Source organism: Zonotrichia leucophrys, chromosome W (genome assembly GCF_028769735.1).
Source record: "Zonotrichia leucophrys gambelii isolate GWCS_2022_RI chromosome W, RI_Zleu_2.0, whole genome shotgun sequence".
Taxonomy (NCBI): Eukaryota; Metazoa; Chordata; class Aves; order Passeriformes; family Passerellidae; genus Zonotrichia; species Zonotrichia leucophrys.
In genome coordinates, this window is record NC_088199.1 from 263,898 (window position 1) to 282,606 (window position 18,709).

The 18,709-nt window shown below is 42.4% G+C and overlaps 1 protein-coding gene across 5 annotated transcripts in view; it reads right to left on the reverse strand.

The window, feature by feature from the left end:
* LOC135459266 (5'-AMP-activated protein kinase catalytic subunit alpha-1-like) overlaps window positions 1-18,709 on the reverse strand; it is a 100,537-nt gene that overhangs the window by 14,272 nt on the left and 67,556 nt on the right. For all 5 annotated transcript variants that reach the window (XM_064735042.1, XM_064735040.1, XM_064735039.1 and 2 more), the window contains 3 exons: window positions 18,351-18,438; window positions 17,224-17,448; window positions 84-570 (listed from right to left, as the gene is read on the reverse strand). In XM_064735042.1, coding sequence (XP_064591112.1) covers window positions 84-570; window positions 17,224-17,448; window positions 18,351-18,438 — 800 coding nt within the window. The remainder of the gene's footprint in view (window positions 1-83; window positions 571-17,223; window positions 17,449-18,350; window positions 18,439-18,709) is intronic.

An 18,709-nucleotide genomic window follows, 5' to 3' on the forward strand; every position in this document is an offset into this window, starting at 1 on the left:
CAGTTTCATACTTCAAGGCTATGTTATTACACAGTTCAAAAAAAATTTACTGTTGTCTGCTGCAAAGACCCTTTATTCTTTACCTTCCATTCATAATCCAGTTGTTTAATTGCTCGACAAACTTCAGACATGATATCATTTGGTCTACTCTGACTCCGTATTCCCAAGTGCCACTTGGCTCTTCTTACACCTTGGTGTTTTGACTTCTGTGGATTCAGCTCATCAAGAGTATGGCGGGGACGTGGTGCTTCAGCTACTAAGAATGGCACTCTTTCAGGATGAGGTCGAGACAGATTGTGATAATCAAGAAAAAAATCCAGTGGGCTTGTAGCCAAGTAGAAGTCTTTGGCCTCATTCATTATTCTCCTATTATCTATAATGAGGTGATAAGCAACCACTAAAGGATCCTGATGATTTTGGCTGTACAGACAACTTAGCACTTCTTCTTCAGTGCATTCAAACTTCTCACACACTTCTTTTAAGGCTTCATCATCAATCATGGTAGAACTATATGACAGGTCTTCAGGAAACAGGTACTTGGGAAGGTCCTGCTTAAACCATTCATGTTCTCTAGATTTAAAAATAAAATCTGAGTATCTATATGCAAAGCAAGCATTTTTATTATTAAATTATTTTTAAAATAAAATTATTCATAGTCTATACAAAAAAGATCAACAGTTGTCAATACAAGTCCCCTTCTGTGCAACACAACAGTACATAGTGAAAAGTAATCATCTCCTTCACAAGATTTTGCTAGACATTTTGCAGGAGACTGAAAAATGCCTCTTTCTTCTAAGGGTTTCAACTACCTGATCTTGAATAATATCTTTCTATAAGTCAACCAGCTTTTTATATAAATAGTTGTGGTTTTGGCCTTGGGTTTGTAGTTAGAGGTAGTAAAAAGAAAAATAATTTTAGTTTTGAGATATTTTCAACTGAAATATATATGCTACCCAATCAAAGTTGTTCCTCCCCAAGTACATACATAAGAATACTTAACAAATTAAAGAAATCTTGATACTGAATAGTTTTTTTTAGTAGATGTTTGAACACTGAAGTCACATGCTTCCCACCCCCAACAAGCTGCCTATGAGTTTTCCATTCAGAAAACCCCTGCTGTCTCTTCAAGCCTTAAAGAGTTGAGGGAAGGCTACAGAAGAGCTGATCTGTACCTCTTTACTAGTGTGTCCATAGGCTAAGAGTGAAAAGGAAATATATAGAAGGAACCAAATACTTAGGTTGCTCAATCATACAGAAATAAATAATTTTGTGTGCCTAGAGTAAGCTGTTTAATTAGTCAAAGGATATGATATTATGCTAATTTTATAAGTATTCTATTCTATAGCATAAAGAATTGCTACAGATTTAAGAGCAGTTATATTGATCAAGCTCTAGTCAGTATGAGCCTGAGAACATGCTTTAGCACAACTGAATTGGTCAAAATGTACTTGCATCATATGAAAGCAATTAACTTAGAAGTAGAAAAAGCATTTCCTATATGATTATAAAGCACAGCTCTAGCTGAAAAACTGATTATTTTGTCACTGTTTGTTACAGTGGGCCTCTTTGCATGCACATACTGCTAGAAAAATTAAGGGAGTCAAAGTCAAAAGTTTATCTTTTAAACTGAGATGATGTCTCATAGCTAACAAGACAAAATTGTTTAGGATTCAAAAATCCATCCATGCTCTGTAGGCAACAATTTTCAACATATTTTTTCATATCACTTGTCTTTCGGACTTATTTAACATGACTTAGATGAATGGATAGGAACTTAGCTTAAGTTTTACAATATTTAGTTCTCAGTACTTTGATTTCTGTAAGGCTTCTCAATGACTTCTATGCCTCAGTCTTCAACAGCAAGTGCTCCAGCCACACCCCCCAAGTTAAGCAAGGGAGTGGGAGAATGGAGTCCCTAAGCCCATTGTAGAAAAATATCAGGTTCAAGACTATGTAAAGAACATGAATGTGCACAAGTCCATGGGACCCAATGAGATTCATTCATGGGTCCTGACGGAGCTGGCAGAGAAAGTTGCTAAGCCACTATCCATCATTTTTGAAAAATAGTGGCAGTCAGGTGAAATTCCCAAGGACTGGAAAAAAGGAAATGCAATTCCCATTTTTAAAAAGGGGAAAGCAGAAGACTCAGGGTACTACAGCCCAGTCAGTCTCACCTCTGTGCCAGGCAAGATCATGGAGCAGATTCTCCTGGAAATTATGCTAAGGCACGTAGAAAACAGAGGTGATTGTGATTTGGTGATCTTCTGTGACAGGGCTACAGCATTGGTAGATAGGGCAGAGCAACTGGCATCATCTGCCTGAACTTGCGCAAAGTGTTTGACACAGTCCCGCATGACATCCATGTCTCCAAATTGGAGAGACATGGATTTGATGGATGGCCCACTCAGTGGATAAAGAACTGGCTGGTAGCATGCAAAGAGTTGGGGTCAACAGCTCATTGTCCACATGGAGACCAGTGATGAGTGGTGTCCCTCAGGGGTGGGTACTGGGGCCAATATTGTTCAACATCTTTGTCAACAACATGGACAGTGGGATCGAGGACACCCCCAGCAAATTTGCTGACACCATCGAGCTGTGTGGTGCAGTTGACACAATGGAGGGAAAGGATGCCATCTAGAGGGACTTTGACACACTTGAGAAGTGGGCCTGTGTAAACCTCATCAAGTTCAACAAAACAAAGTGCGAAGTCCTACACCTGGGTCAAAGAAATCCCAGGCACACCTACAGGTTGGGCAGAGAAGTGATTGAGAGCAGCTCTGCAGAGAAGGACTTGGGGGTGATAAGTAATGAAAAATTCACCATGAGCTGGCAGTCAGTACTCACAGCCCAGAAAGCCAATGGAATCCTGGGCTTCATCCAAAGGAGCATGGCCAGCAGGGTGAGGGAGGTGATTCTCCCCCTCTGTTCTGCTCTTGTGAGACTCCACCTGGAGTACTGCATTCAGGTCTGGTGTCCCCAACATAAAGACATGGATTTGTTGGAGCAAGTCTAGAGAAGGGAGACTAACTTGATAAGAGGATTGGAGCACCTTCTCTATGAAGACAGGCTGAGAAAGTTCGGGCTGTTCAGCCTGGAGAACTCACATCACCTTCCAGTATCTGAAGGAGCCTACAGGAAAGCCAGAGAGGGACTCTTTGTTAAGAACTGTAGTGATAGGACAAGGAGTAATGGGTACAAATTGAAAGAGGGGAAACTTAGGTTAAATATTAGGGAGAAATTCTTTATTGTGTGGGTGGTCAGGCACTGGGACAGGTTGCCCAGGAGGTTGTGGATGCCCCATCCCTGGAAGTGTTCAAGGCCAGGTTGGATAAGGCCTTGAGCTATGGAGAGTAAGACAGAGAGTACAGTGGAACTGATAAAGGAGCCTGATATCTTAGGCCTGATTGAGCAGAAACCATAGGAGAGACAGACACAGATAACTGCTCCCTGGTGTAGAAGCGACCAAGAGACATGTTGTGAAACTTTGTGATAAGATAATGATTACCAGGCAACGGATGTCATGCGTAACCAACAGGAGATTGTTACCAAAAATAGAACCCTATATGTGTCATACAAGTCAATCCTAAATAAATACTTTGTATTCTCAATAAAAATCATCTTCTGATCCAAGTTCAGATGTCCCTGTCTCTCCATCGTCAATAACTGGTAGCCCTGTGTGAGGAGCAAGAACCAGCCTATCTGGCTGCAGTCGGCAAGACCTCAGAACTGGAAGTGCTAGTGCCAGAACCAGGAGTGGGCCCAAAATAATCTCTCCACAAAGAAGGAGGTGAGTCAGGGGGAACATGGGACAAAGCATGTCTAAAGAGAGAGGCATTTTTAAACTAATGCTTGCTTTTCTTGTAAAACATTGCAAGTCCTTGCCAAAGCTGGACTTCAAGCTCATTCTAAAATGGGTGGCTGTTAAACGTTCTGACATCGCTGCCTCCTCTATTTTTACAAGTGCTGTTTGGGATGATGTGGGAGTTAAGCTCTATGATTTAGCCACTATAGGACACAAGTTTGCAATGTGTATGCTCCCATCCTGGATAATGAATTTTGAGACATTGAAAAAGCAAGAGCAGTCTCAGGCTGTATCCTCTGCAGATACTGCTGGCCTCCTACCCCACTCTGACTCTCCCTACCCACTTGAAACTGGCCCTCTGATACTGAAGAGTGGCTGCAGCTATCAACCTCCCCTCTGCCCAAATAAAGGAGGGGAAGGCATCTTGTCTCATGGTTGTTAACAGCCTAGATTGCTACCTGCGGCTGTAGCAGTGAGGACAGGGACCCCATCGACCAGGGACCTTCAGATAATAAGACTGATCTATTGCCTCCTGATCCTCATGATAACTGGATGCAGTTAAAGAAAAAGGCTCTTAAGGAGGGGGATTTTGATATCGCAGCGAAAATAGTTGTGCCAGTCAGGCTTTGCGGTGCCAGGGGAAACAACCCACAGTGGGAACCCCTTGCTATTCGGAAATTAAGGGACTACTCCACACGGCTACAGAACATGGGCTAGGGTCTCCCTATTTTGTTAATCTTTTACAGTCTACATTGTCAACTCATCCTATGACCCCCTCATAATTTCAAGGGACTGGCAAAAGTATTATTAACCCCAACTCAGTATGCTATTTTTGATGCTCAGTGGAAAAAGGGGTTAGAAGTTTTGCTTGTAAGGTTTGTAGGGCATACAAACCAGAATATCACAGCCCTCATGATTGACCACCTGGCCGGGGAAGGGGCTCACTCAGACCCTGTGGGGCAAGCCCGCATTCCTAGAGAAGCCCTTGAGGGCATTACTGAAGCTGCGCGTATCGCATTTTTAAAGGTTCCTGATGCTGCGACCCCCCAAAAAGTATTTACTACTCTAAAGCAAGGACCAGCTGAATCTCATATGCAATTTATTGACAGCTTAAAACAAGCTTGTGAAAGACAAATTGAGAATGACATTGTCAGAGAGGTGTTGCTTTTAAAATTAGCTGTTGAAAATGCTAATGAGGACTGTAAAAAACTGCTTAAGTCCTTGCCTAAGGAGGAACCCACCCTGCTGGAAATGATTGAAGCATGTAATTGCCTCAGCACACTTCAGCATACAGCAACAGTTACTTATGAGGCTGTGGGGGCTGGTATAGCTAATGCCTTTACAGCTTTGAAGATTATGCCAGGGGACCCACAAACATGCTTCGGGTGCAAAAAATCTGGGCATTTGAAAAAGGACTGTTTCCAAAAGGGGGAGGCCAGATCCAAAGCTCACAGTATTTGCCCTCAGTGCCATAAAGGAAGGCATTATCCTAATCAATGTCATTCCAAGTATGATTTTGAAGGGCACCCGATATAGAGAAACCGGAGCTGAAGTACGGGGTGGCACCGCGCACAGACACAAATGCCCCAGTGGATGCCTCAGAGCGGAACACAGCAAGCCTCAGTCCAGCCACTGCCACAAGCAGCCTTTGCCGGACCGTTGCGGATTTACAACTCACCACACCAGGAAGCACCGGACTGGACCTGGCAACCTCCATCACAGTAACATTACTTGATTCATCTGTTCATTTGCTTCCCACAGGAGTTTTTTGTCCACCAGGGCAGCATATGCATGCATTGCTTTTAGGTTAGTCATCCACCTCTTTGATGAGACTGTTTGTTCTCTCTGGGGTTATAGACTCTGACTCTGACTATGAAATTATGATTATGGCCTGGACACCTCAACCACCTTGCACCATTCCCCAAGGAACTCGAATAGTTCAATTGATTTTACTTCCCCAAACCATGAGCGTACCGTTCACAGACATAACGCGATAAGGGGAATTTGGGTCTACTAGGACACCCAAGTATGCTGGGTACAACCTATATTAGAACAATGCCCCTCATGCCGATGTACCCTGACATTAAATGGACAAGAGATAACACTTGTCAGTCTCATAGACACAGGGGTTGATGTTACAGTTATCTCTCAAGCTAAATGGCCCTCACAATGGTCCCTTGCTGAAGTGCCTCAGGCACTTTCAGGCATTGGAGGGAGCAGCTGCAGGTATCAAAGCTGGCACTTGATATAGATCAAAGGCCCTGAGGGACACCTCACCTCAGTCAAATAATTTGTGTTACCAGTGTCGATGGTGCTATGGAGGAGGGATGTTCTCTACCAATGGAACTTTAGAATTCAATCAGATTTTTAATGGGGGCCATTGAAGCATGCAACACTTTAAAACCAACCTGAAAAACAGAAAATCCAGTTTGGGTGGATCAATGGTCCCTACCATTGCAAAAACTGTGTGCATTAATGGAGTTGGTCCAACAACAACTCCAGAAAGGACATATTGTCCCTTCTACCAGTCCTTGGAATTCTTCTGTGTTTGTTATCAAAAAACAAACTGGCATGTTGCATTTACTCCATGATCTTAAAAAAATCAACGCAGCTATGGAGGACATGAGGGCATTACAGCCTGGTCTCCCACCTCCTACCACGATCCCCCAAAACTGCCACTTGACTGTTATTGATTTAAAAGATTGATTTTTTAATATTCCTTTACGTCCTGATGATGCGCCTAAATTTGCCTTTTCAGTTTTAACCACAAACATGCAGGTTCTCTTACAGTGATATCACTGGGTTGTTTTACTTAAAGGCATGAAAAACTCCTGTACTATTTGCCAGTGATATGTTGCTAAGGTCCTCAAACATGTTCGTCAACAAATGCCTAATATTCTCTTTTATCATCATATGGATGATGTTCTTGTAGCAGCTGAAGAATGGGAAGTCATGGAGAAAACCTTAGCCCTTGTTACATAAGCTGTAAATAATGCAGGGCTTTGCATAGCTTCTGAAAAGGTCCGAAAACACCTCCCATGGAGGTATTTGTGGTGGCACATTGGAGTCCATTCAATTTCCCCCCAAGCTCTGCAAATTCAGACAAACATTCGCACCTTACATGATGTGCAAAAACTTTTGGGAGCAATCAACTGGGTGTTCCTTGATAGGAATTTCAAATGCAGAGCTAAGTCCTTTGAATTGCTAAAATAAGACTCAGACCTTTTATCACCTAGGTAACTTTACAAGCTCAGCAGGTGCTGCAATGCGTATCTGATACCTTAGTAAGCCAACAAGCCGAACACTGGGCATCTGAACTGACTTTCTTTTTAATAATTTTGCGTCCAGCAAAAAGGCCCCACACTTTGATTTATCAATGAGACTCCAAGGCACCAGACCCTTTGTTTATCATTGAATGGATTTTTTTACCACACCAAATGACCAAAATCATCAGTACTCAACATGAAATTATGGCCCAATTAGTTGTTAAGGCCTGACAAAGACTCACTTCTGTTGAGGGAGTGGAATTTTCCACTATTTTCCTATCTCTTACCACCTTTTATTAGAATTGGATATTTCAGGAATCAGAGGATGTTCAGATGGCCTTTGCTGAATTCAGTGGACAAATCTCAATACATCCTCCAAAACATAAGCTTTTAATACCTCTATTTCAATTGATAGAAAAACCAAAGAAGAGTGAGGTTCCACTTCAAGCTTTAACAGTATTCATAGATGGTTCTGGTCGCTCTCATAAATCAGTGGTAATATGGAGAGATCCCTCTTCTAGTGCCTGGAGAGCAGATGCATCCACAATTGAGGGGTCTCCCCAAATTGTTGAACTTGCTGCTGTTGTCAGAGCTTTTAAAAAATTTTCTGTTCCTTTTAATGTGGTTACAGATTCAGCTAATGATGCAGGAATCGTGATGAGAGCTGAGGCATCAGAGAGGTTGAAAATTAACAACTTTTTAATTGGTTGCAGCTCCTTGTTTTTTTCTTATAAAATAGAACGTCCCTTTACTTTGTTATGCATATTCGATTGCATATAGACCTTCCCGGATTTTTGGCTGAAGGGAACAGGCAGGCTGACCTTTGAACAATGCCTGTACTACAAACTGTTCTACCTAATAAGATAGAACAGGCTAAATTGAGCCATTCTTTTTTTCACCAAAATGCTGCTGCTTTGCTTTGACATGATGGCATTACCAAAGCCCAAGCTTCAGCAATTATTGCTGTTTGTCCTGATTGCCAAAGGTGTTCTTTTCCCTCTGTTGCAGGTCTTAATCCCAGAGGGCTTCAGAGCCTTCAAATCTGGCAGTCAGACTTTACCCATTTTTCTGAATTTGGCTGTTGAAAATACATTCATTCCTCTATTGATATCTTTTTTGATGCTCTTTTTGCATCAGTCCATTCAAGGGCAACAGCTAAAGATGTCTGTAGACACTTCACTGCTGTTTTTGCAACTCTTGGTATACCATCTGAAGTAAGGACAGACAATGGACCAGATTATACTTCCCGTCAAGTTACTATTTTTTTTGCCTTGTGGGGAATTATGCACAAAACAAGTATTCCTCATTCCCCAACAGGCCAGTCTATCATTGAACAGGCTTATGGCTGCCTCAAGCATCTCTTAAGTCAACAGAAGGGGGAACCGGAGATGGCATCCCTGCCGAGAGACTACAGAAAGCCCTTTATGTTTTCAACTCTTTGCATTGTTCTTTGATGGACCCCAACCCACCGATTGTTCGACATTTTAATTGTAATTTACAATTACAACAAAAGGAAAAACCCCTTGTTTTAGTGAAGGATCCAGAATTCAGTAAAATACTGGGGCCTTACCCTTTGGTCACCTGGGGTAGAGGTTTTGCTAGTGTCTCCACAGAGAATGGTCCCAAGTGGATTCCAGCAAAGAATGTGAAGCTGTTTACAGAACCTTTGACTGCATCATCAGAAGATTCACCTTATCACCAACATCAGAGGAGAATCCTTGTGAACAGGATCTAGCCACATCAGCACCTGTTTGACCTATGCAAATGTGTTGAATATGGGATACTGTGGTACTGCACATCTCATAAAAGGCAAGGTGCTTGCTGTCAATGTGATCCAACAAGAAGCAGCAAAAATAACACAAATTCAACGATTAGTGTGTGGGTATAAGTTGGATCTACCTGAACAATTGGAAATTACTCCAAACCAGTGGCTTATTCCTACTGAGAATAAGGATAAATTATGACTTCCTGAATATTATAGTATTTACTGGGAATTGTTTCTAGTGCTCAGACATTGCCTGTTAACCAACCTAAAACAGATGTTTGGGTAACCTTGGTGAATGTTACAGGACAAGATATGTTGTGTTTGGCCACTGCATCCCCTGATAATCGTTTTTCAACATGCCTTGCTGCTCTGCCCTTAGACAATTGGCCTTGCCTGAGTCAGGCAAATACAATGTTGCAAAACAGCAATCATGCTGATGCCTGGGATCAATGGACCCCTTATTTTCCCTGGTGTCCCTTGAGGCTCGAGAGTTAGAACTTCTGGGCTCAGTGAAAATGGATCTTTGTAAAAGGTTTAATTATTCTGGGAAAAATCAGTCTAAGGCTTGGGCTGTTTCCCCTCATGAACCTGTGTATAAAAATGCGAGCACATGGTGTAATTATACATCCAGGATTATTTCTTGCTCAACCAATGCTCCATTACTTTTACCTCCTGGAGTATTTTTAATTTGTGGGGATTGGGCTTGGCCTGCCATCCCATCGCATAATAAAAGGAAGACCATGTAGCCTTGGGTGATTATCCCTTTTAACCCCAAACACATCCGTGATTTTTTGTCACGGTACGATAGGTTGGATTCAAACCTATATAGAGGACCCTCAGCCAACCCTGTTTAAGCTTAGAGGCAGGCACACCACTGGCCAGAGATCTAAGTGGGGAGAGATCTCAACCCATCAGCTGTTTTAACATGGGACTTTCAAACCCCCTATATAAAGAGTCTTCCATAATAAACCGCTGCTGTTTGTCTCATGATCTTCGGAGAGTTCATGTCATTTGTCTGTCTCTGACCACGACCTCACGTAACACGTGGTGCTCCTGTGTGAGGACACAGCCATCTCTGTGTACAGTGCAGGGGAGACAAAAACAGCATAGAAGCCAGAGAAGCTGGAAGAGCTGAAAAAAACCCCCAAATGGCAGAGGAGCTGAAAAAGCTGAAAAATAGAAGAAAAACCCCACCGAAAAAATCGTGGCTTTGTCTCTGTGCAGGATCATCCAGTTATGAAGGTATGGAAACTTCTTCTAGAGGAATGGGACGTCGATTATGATGAAGAGGCACTGTTAGCTTTAATAATGTGGGCTAAGAACCACGGATTGGACACAACTAAAGAGGCGGCCCTTGATTTGAATACCTGGGTGCGAACTGGCCAATTTATAATTCAAGCAGCTTCCAGAGGTGATGAAAGCCCAATAAAAGTTATAAAGCCCCGGAAAGTTATTTTAGATTTGATGAGTGTTGCAGTAAAGTGGAAAAATTATAAGAAAAAGGCCTCATAATATCAGGCCTGCTCTGTTAGCCTGTCATTTCTTCTAAGGGAAGCTAGCCCTTTGCAAGTTCCCATGTGAAAGCAATCCTGGTGTGAGCAGTTCGTTAGCATAACAATCTATTCCTGCGTGAAAAAACAACTAGCCACCTCTATGAATTGTTTTTACACCGTCATAAAAATGAAAACTATCTCTCACAAACAACTTTTCCTGCATGTACACACCGGGGGTTTGAGTGACCAGTCAATACAGGATAACAACTTGTTACTAACCAATAAAAGTAATTGGCAAGAAAGCTACTAACCAATTGGAGTCACACATGAGGTCTGTAAAACTGTATAAAACCGAGTTACATGAATAAAGAAGGGGCTTTTTCCACGATGAAGAAAATGGAGTCGGCATGATTAATTCCCATAGATGAGACTGTTAAATACCGGAGCACATGGTGAGGACTGGGCACCAGAGGCATTAGTGGGGGAGTTGGGCACCCTTCCAAGCCCACAGAGCATGTAGCTGGATGAAATGGTCACCCTGTGGGGCTCTGCCATCCTGTGCGGCTGTGTCACCCTGAATGTGCCCCCTGCACCAGCACCGTACCCTGGCAAGCCACTTTCCACAACCCCCACACGTGGCAGTGCTCCGGTGCACGGACAAACTGCGTCAGGCAACAATGAGCCAGATTATGCGATCGCTCCACGTGGCAGGGCTTCAGTGTGTTTCCACTATGCAACAGAGGGGAGCGGAAGAGCTCAGAGTGGCAGCAATTCTGCAGTGGCCAGTGGGGCCCCAGCAGCAGGCGGAACCACAGCAAGCAGCGAAGGTGCGCCTGCGCCAAGATGCTGGGCGGTGCTGGAACACCCTGTTCCCATAGCACAGGGATGCAGTGTGGTGCCAGAACGCCCTGTGCCCACGCTGTGGGGGTGCTGTGCAGCACCAGAGCACCCAGTGTCCACGCTGTGGGGCTGATGTGCTGGGTCAGACCACACCGCCATCTTGGCTGAGCATCCTGTGACCATGACACAGCTCCATGGGGCTCCCGGGATCACCCCCTCACCACCGGAGCTGCCCACGCCCATCATCACCATGGAAATGCCTGGATCGCCCCTGCCTGGAGCTGGTTGGCTCAGCCCACAAACTGCGCCCACAGTCCCAGCTCTGCTGGTCACGCCTGCTGCTGCAACACAGGGATGGGGCCCAAGATGATGTCACTAGAAATGCCTGGATGTTGTCACTACATCACATCCGGAAATGCACCGAAACCATGAAGTCCCAGCACCACGATGCTGAGTCCCGCTCCCAGCCCAGCACCTGTCGCTGCCATAGCACCATCACACCTACAGCCAAAGTTCTAAACCCAAAGAAGCCCTTGCAACCCTGCTGACAACAGCTCCAGCCTCTCTGATGTTCCGAGCAGAAACCATCCCCACTTGTGACCTGGTAATCTTCTGGATGGAGGTAAAACAAAAAGCAATAGAATGTGGGGATAGAGAGGGGGGCTGAACTAATTTTTGTACCCATGTATTCACCATCATCAGAGGACTAGCAGTGAGAGGGGGAGCAATTGCAGCATTCCCAGTTGTATGAGGTAATGGGACAACACCCGACAAATATGTGCCCTTTAATTGGCAAATCCTTTCAGAACTATGCCAACTGGCTGTTAAACACAGGTTAGGATCACCTGCTGTTGCAAATAGGCTTCGATTTATAACTGCTAGTGAATTAACCCCCTATGATACGAAGCAAATTGCAAAATTACTCTGTACTGCAGTGCAATATATGATGTTTGAATCAGCCTGGACGTCTTATGCAGAAGACCAGGGACTGCAAAATTCAAGAGCTTCACAGCAGGACCCATGTTTTGGGTCAGGGATTTCTCAACCTATGGGATTGCCCCCCATGGAAGACCCAAAAACCCAAGTACACCTGGACCCCTTAATCCTAGCCCAAGCAAAGGACTTAGAAATGCGAGCTCTAACAAAAAGTACAAATATGCCTGTGTCTTCCCAAAGTTATTCAAGTATAAGATAAAACCCCAACAAACTATATATGTGGTTCATAGAGCAATTACAAGATGCTGTGGAAAAACAGATAGCAAACAGAAAAGCAAGGAGCCAATTAATACTACAGTTAGCACAAGATAATGCAAATGAAGACTGTAGAAAGATAATAGATGCATTATCTAAAGAGAATCCATCCCTAGAGGATATGATAAATGCATGTCCTAAGGTTGTAACTGTATCTCACAACATGGATATGTTAGCTAATACTATTACAGCTGCTGTTAAACAAACTCACCATTGTTACAGATGTGGACAACAAGGCCATGTGAAGGTAAACTGGTCACACCAGTCCATATCACAGGGGACATTTCAAAGACAGCCCCAAATGTACTAGATGCAGGTAGAAAGTGACCAAAGACCTAATATGGTCTGTCCTGCCTGAGCCCACAAGCAGCATCCTTCTGACGGCCTGTGTAAGAGATGGTCCGAAGTTTCCCTCTTTTGCCCTACGACCGTTGCAAGGACAGAGACCAAGACCCTGAAGACCCTGACTGGAGTTCTGGCCTGGTTGAGGTAAATGATCACCAAATGATTGTTTGCAGGTGTGCTTGCTGTGTCACCACAGTCTTACACCTGCTTCATGCTACCTGCTCATCACAATAGCCCATGAATTTCCCCACCTTTTGGCCAGATGCCACCCTCTTTGGAGAAAGTCTGACTTCCTAGGGTAACTATAGTAGGAGTCCTAGTAAAATATTTGTACTGTATAAGTGGCCTTGCCCTGATCCTAGTTGTTCTAAACGGGCTGCAGCTGTGATGTCCTTAATTGGGCAGCATCTGTGGCTAATGAAGATAACTGGGATAAAAGGGGGTGGGTTGGCCAGTTGGGGAGAGCTTTGGAGAAGCCCTGATGAAGAAGCAGGAGCAACACTGCTGTGAAGAGCTGTGTGTGAGAAAACCACCCAGAAGGTACGAGACTTTAGAACTATGATAACAACAATAAGAGAACAACAAGTGGTGATCCCGACGTGATAGAAGATAGGACAGCCGAGAGCTGTGGCAGCCTGAGAGCTGGGACTCTAGAAATATAACAACAATGAGTGGTAATAGAAGATAGGACAGCTGAGAGCTGTGGCAGTCTGAGAGGTGTGACTCTAGAAATATAACAACAACAAGACGTGATAGAAGATAGGACAGCTGAGAGCTGTAGAAGAACGTGGCCTTTGAGTCGAGGAGCTGTGACAGCCAGGAGCTGTGAGAAGTATGGCCTTTGAGCAAGGAGCTGTGTGTGTTGTACATGGCCTTTGAGTCATGGGGAAATGTATGTATTGTACTTTAATATCTGTATTGTATTTGAATATCTATAAGTAAAAGAAAAGGGGGAAATATAGTAGGAGTCCTAGTAAAATATGTGTACTGTATAAGTGGCCTTGCCCTGATCCTAGTTGTTCTAAATGGGCTGCAGCTGTGATGTCCTTAATTGGGCGGCATCTGTGGCTAATGAAGATAACTGGGATAAAAGGGGGTGGTTTGGCCGGTCAGGGAGAGCCTTGGAGGAGCCCTAATGAAGAAGCAGGAGCAACACTGCTGTGAAGAGCTGCGTGTGAGAAAACCACCCAGAAGGTACAGGACTTTAGAAATATGATAACAACAATAAGAGAACAACAGGTAACTTTGGTGATCCCGCATGGAAAATCCCTCATCTGCCTCACAACCACCATGACGGACGGAGGATTGAAGCCCCCTCCCAAGGACTAAGACTGAGACCCTTATAATTCCAACACAGGGGCCCAGGCCTGACTGAAGTGGGATGTTTGCCAACTGTTGCCTGCAGATGTATTCTCCGGACCAAGAACAATGGGTCCTGCTCACTGCTGAAATTGACTTGCCCTGCTTCAGAACATGGACTGTCTGTACCCATTTTTCAATAGACTTATTTCTCCATTGTCTTTTACCTATTGCCCCCTTGTCAGAGGGCTATAATGGACCCCTGAGTTAACCAAGACTTTGAGATTCTCCCTGACGCAACAAGACAGATCTATTGGCTGGACCATGAGGATTTTGTCTCTCCGTTGGTAGCTATTCCTCCCCCCTTTCTCTCTCTCTCTCTCTCTCCCTCCTTTATCTCCTTTCTAATCCTTCTATTGCATTTGCTGTGGGCACTCAATAAAAGGTGCATTTGTTTTGATTAATACTGAAATCCCCTCTGTGTTGTTTTTGCACTCTGACATCAGTTAACGAACCATCACGACCCCTGCTTGTACTAGCGGATCGTGACAGCCTGTCAACAAACATTGTGCAGCCATGTGTGGAACAGTGATGGAAACAACTTGCTTACCTCATGGAAATCTGGGAGTATTGAAGTGACAGTTCATTTAAGGACTTTCTTAGTTTACCAATTGTTTTTCTGTTTACAAACTGTTTTTCTGATAATTGGGTTTTTCTAATGGTTCTAAGGGTTAAATGGTTTCTTAGTGGTAGAGTTAAGTTGTAACTTGTACCTATAAGTAGTTAACCTTTGGCATATTAGCCTGAAGGGTTGTGATCTTGCCTAACAGCTCCTGGAAGTGAGTGCTACAACTCCAGTGGTACATGGGACAGATTGCTGGCTGAGGGGAGCTAGGTTTGTCAAATTCGGTGGAAAACGTCATTTAAATTAGACCCATGCTGTCTTCTGTCACCCTGTCTGCAAAGGGCCCTTGCAGGTAGGATAACAGACAACATTTTACATTTTTTATTAAAAAGGAAAGGAGGAATTGTCACAATACAATAGGTTGGATTCAAACCTATACAAGGGACCCTCAGCCAACCCTGTTCAAGCTTAGACGCAGGCACACCACTGGCCAGAGATCTGGGCAGAGAGATCTCAATCAATCAGCTGTTTTAACACGGGACTTTCAAACCCCCCATATAAAGAGTCTTCCATAATAAACCGCTGCTGTTTGTCTCATGATCTTGGGGGAGTTCATGTCGTTTGTCTATCTCTAACCACAACCTCACATACCAATTTTTCAGCATAAATATCCCTCTATAAAGTTAAGCAAACCTTACATGCTTTTGACAAAGATTGTGATGACCGGTCTGATTTTTGGTATAAAGGACAGCAATGGGCAGCATCGTTTTTCCCCCGGTGTAGCAGCAAGAAAAGTTTTAGGATTACTTAACAAATTAGGTTATTGGCTAGCTAGACAAACTCATGCTATGTCCTTAGCATTAACAGGACTTTTAGCTGATGGTGACTCTATTAGACATGCTACTTTGCAAATTAGAGCAGTGATAATTTTTTTGCTTTTAGCACAAGGACATGGATGTGAGGAATTCAATGGAATATGCGGCATGAACCTGTCCAACCACTCTCAATCAATCCATGCAAGCATTCAAGTCCTGAAAGAGGGTGTAAACAAACTGCAAGTAGATGATGGATTTGATTGGCTAGGTAGACTTCTGGGGGATTGGGGACTTGGTGGATGGATAAGAAATTTAGTTAAAATAGGCTTATATGTATTAGACATTATATTATGTATTGTTATGGTTATTCCTTGTATTTTACAGTGTGTGAAAAAACTAATAGACAAGTCACTTGAGTGTATTTTTAGTTGAAAGGAAAGGGGAGGTATAGACACTAAGAGAGAGTACAATGGAACTGATAAAGGAGCCTGATATCTTAGGCCTGATCAAGCAGAAACCATGGGAGAGACAGACACAGGTCCCTGGTGTAAAAGTGACCAAGAGACATGTTGTGAAACTTTGTGATAAGATAATGATTACCAGGTAATGGATGTCATGAAGAATGTGTAACCAATAGGAAATTGTTACCAAAAATAGAACCCTATATAAGTGTCATAGAAGTCAACCCTATATAAACACTTTTTATTCTCAATAAAAATCGGCTTCTGGTCCAAGTTCAGATGTCCCTGTCTCTCCATCGCCAATATTAAGCAACCTGGTCTAGTGGAAGGTATCCCTGCCCATGGCAGGGGGGGTTGAAATTAGATGATCCTTAAGTCCCTTCCAACCGTTTAACATTCTATGAAACTACTTTCCATTTTAATGAAGTAGTAAGGGATATATGTAACACATTTTTTGTTTTGCTGAAAGAAAAAACATTGCTAACTTGATAACTTCCATTCCTAAATGAGGAAGCATCTTCACTAAGGTAGTATTTCAGAGCTCTCTCCTTAGAGCTTCTTACAAATAAAACAGGAATACCTAACTATGCTATTGCATGAACCTACCTTTTTTTTAATTCTACCCACTGTTCACTTGTCAAAATGGTCACCCTCTCCATAATTCTATCTTGAAATCTGGAGTCCATGATGGCTATCTCTATCTGCAGTCTTAAACTTATCAGTAGTCTATGTAGCAATTGTCACTCATACACAGGTTCATGGCAGGGTTTTCAAGCTAGAATAGTGAGTGCCATCTTATACATGGAATATTCAACCTCAATAGATTATTTTGCTGAGTCTGCAGAAATATTAATAAAATCAATAGTTATCAGGTTAAAGAGTCATAACTTCCCCTCAGACATTTACAATACAAAACAGCAGTTCACATCAGCAAATATTTTTCTTGCCCAGAGAAGTCAATACCGTACAGTTTTTGCAAACCATTCTGCAGGTAAACAGGCTTGCTTTAGCACTCTTAAATGTAGAATTTCACAGAATTTTTATATGCAACATATATATTTGTTCTACTCTGACCACCAGTAGATACTTCATTGGCCACAGGAGATCAGAGCCAGAGCTAAAGCCAAAAAAACAGAAGTTGAATTTTTCATCTCAGACTATGATCCAGGGACAAGCTATATAAATGATTTCTTTGTTCTGCATATTTTCATTTAAATTAACATTCCAGCCTCCTCTGATCAGATATCGGTTAACATTTTACCTAATGTTTCTGATTGTTGCTCTCTTCATTGGATCTACTTGCAGCATGTGTTTCAGAAGACTAGATACAGATGGATTCAGGTATTGAGGGGTATAAAAGATACCATCACATATCTTCTTAAAAAGGGTTGGCACATGATCATCATCAAATGGAAGTGTTCCACATAACAAAGCATACAGAATAACTCCACTGCTCCAAATATCTACTTCTGGACCTGCATATAATCTGGGAAAAAAGTTAAATATTAGCAATTTGAGCTTAATACATTCAAATAGATTTTTTTTTCTACATTCTTAAATTGTATCATGTTAATCAAGAGTATATGAACTTTGGACAACTAATCGGCACTCACTATACCATTCAGTACTACGCCTTGAACTCGTGTCTTTCCTCTTCACATATGTAACAGAAACTAGAAAAGTACTTTGTTTTCCTCTCTATTGCATAAAAATAATCCACAGATACAATTTAAGATAACGGCAAACTGAAAGAAACTTGCAGCTACTACCAAGAAAGCCCGTGTTATACATTGCTATCACTCTTTGAGTGCAATCTATGTAGTCATCTAGTCTCCAAGCCTTGGAGGCTAAGAAGTTTAAGACAAGTCCACATAGCAGAACTTGCCACATCTTCTATGTTACTGCATTAATAAAACATACATTTGGCCTCCAGTCAGCAAAAGATATTAGGGTAGTGAGCTGAAAGCAGCATATTTGACAATCACTGAGTAAATTCAGACTGAATATAGATTCTATGGCAGATATTTCACTGCTACTCAACTTCACAGTATACTTTGTCTGTATTTCTATCTGTACCTCTACTTCCAAGATCTGAGCTGTAAATGAGATTTTTTTAAACCAATTCAGGGACACTGTACACACTGTATTTGGGACATCAGACATCACCTCCACCTTACAAAAACTATTCAAAGCTCGGTCAAAGTCTTAAATATTTATGAAAAATTATCAAGGCAATTAAGAGTTCAGCCCACAATTTCTTAGTATAAAGCTTGTGAATTACACTATTTTGTAGCCTTTAGAATTAAGCAGCAAAATGACTGAAGTACATGCACATATGCACCCAATAGAAAAGAAGCTCATACATGTATCCAGTAGAAAAGAAACTACCTTCCTGAAATTACTTCTGGTGCAGCATAGTTAGGGGAACCACAGCTTGTTCTTAAAAATTCTCCATCTGACATCATATTTGAAAGACCTGAAAGTATATAAGAATAACTACTAAAGATTCACAGAGCAAAGTGATTTTACACTAGAAAAGATCACTGATAATTCAAATTAGAAAGTTAACTAATTTACCTCAGTAAGGAGGCAAAATTATTTGGAGTGATTGAAATTTTTATATGAGAAAGACACATGATCCTGCATTTAGTTTACCAGAAACTTGAGTAACATCAATCTATTATTGCACACAACCTAGGAATGTTCAAAAACATATTAATTCCAAGACAAAACCTAATCCATTCTGG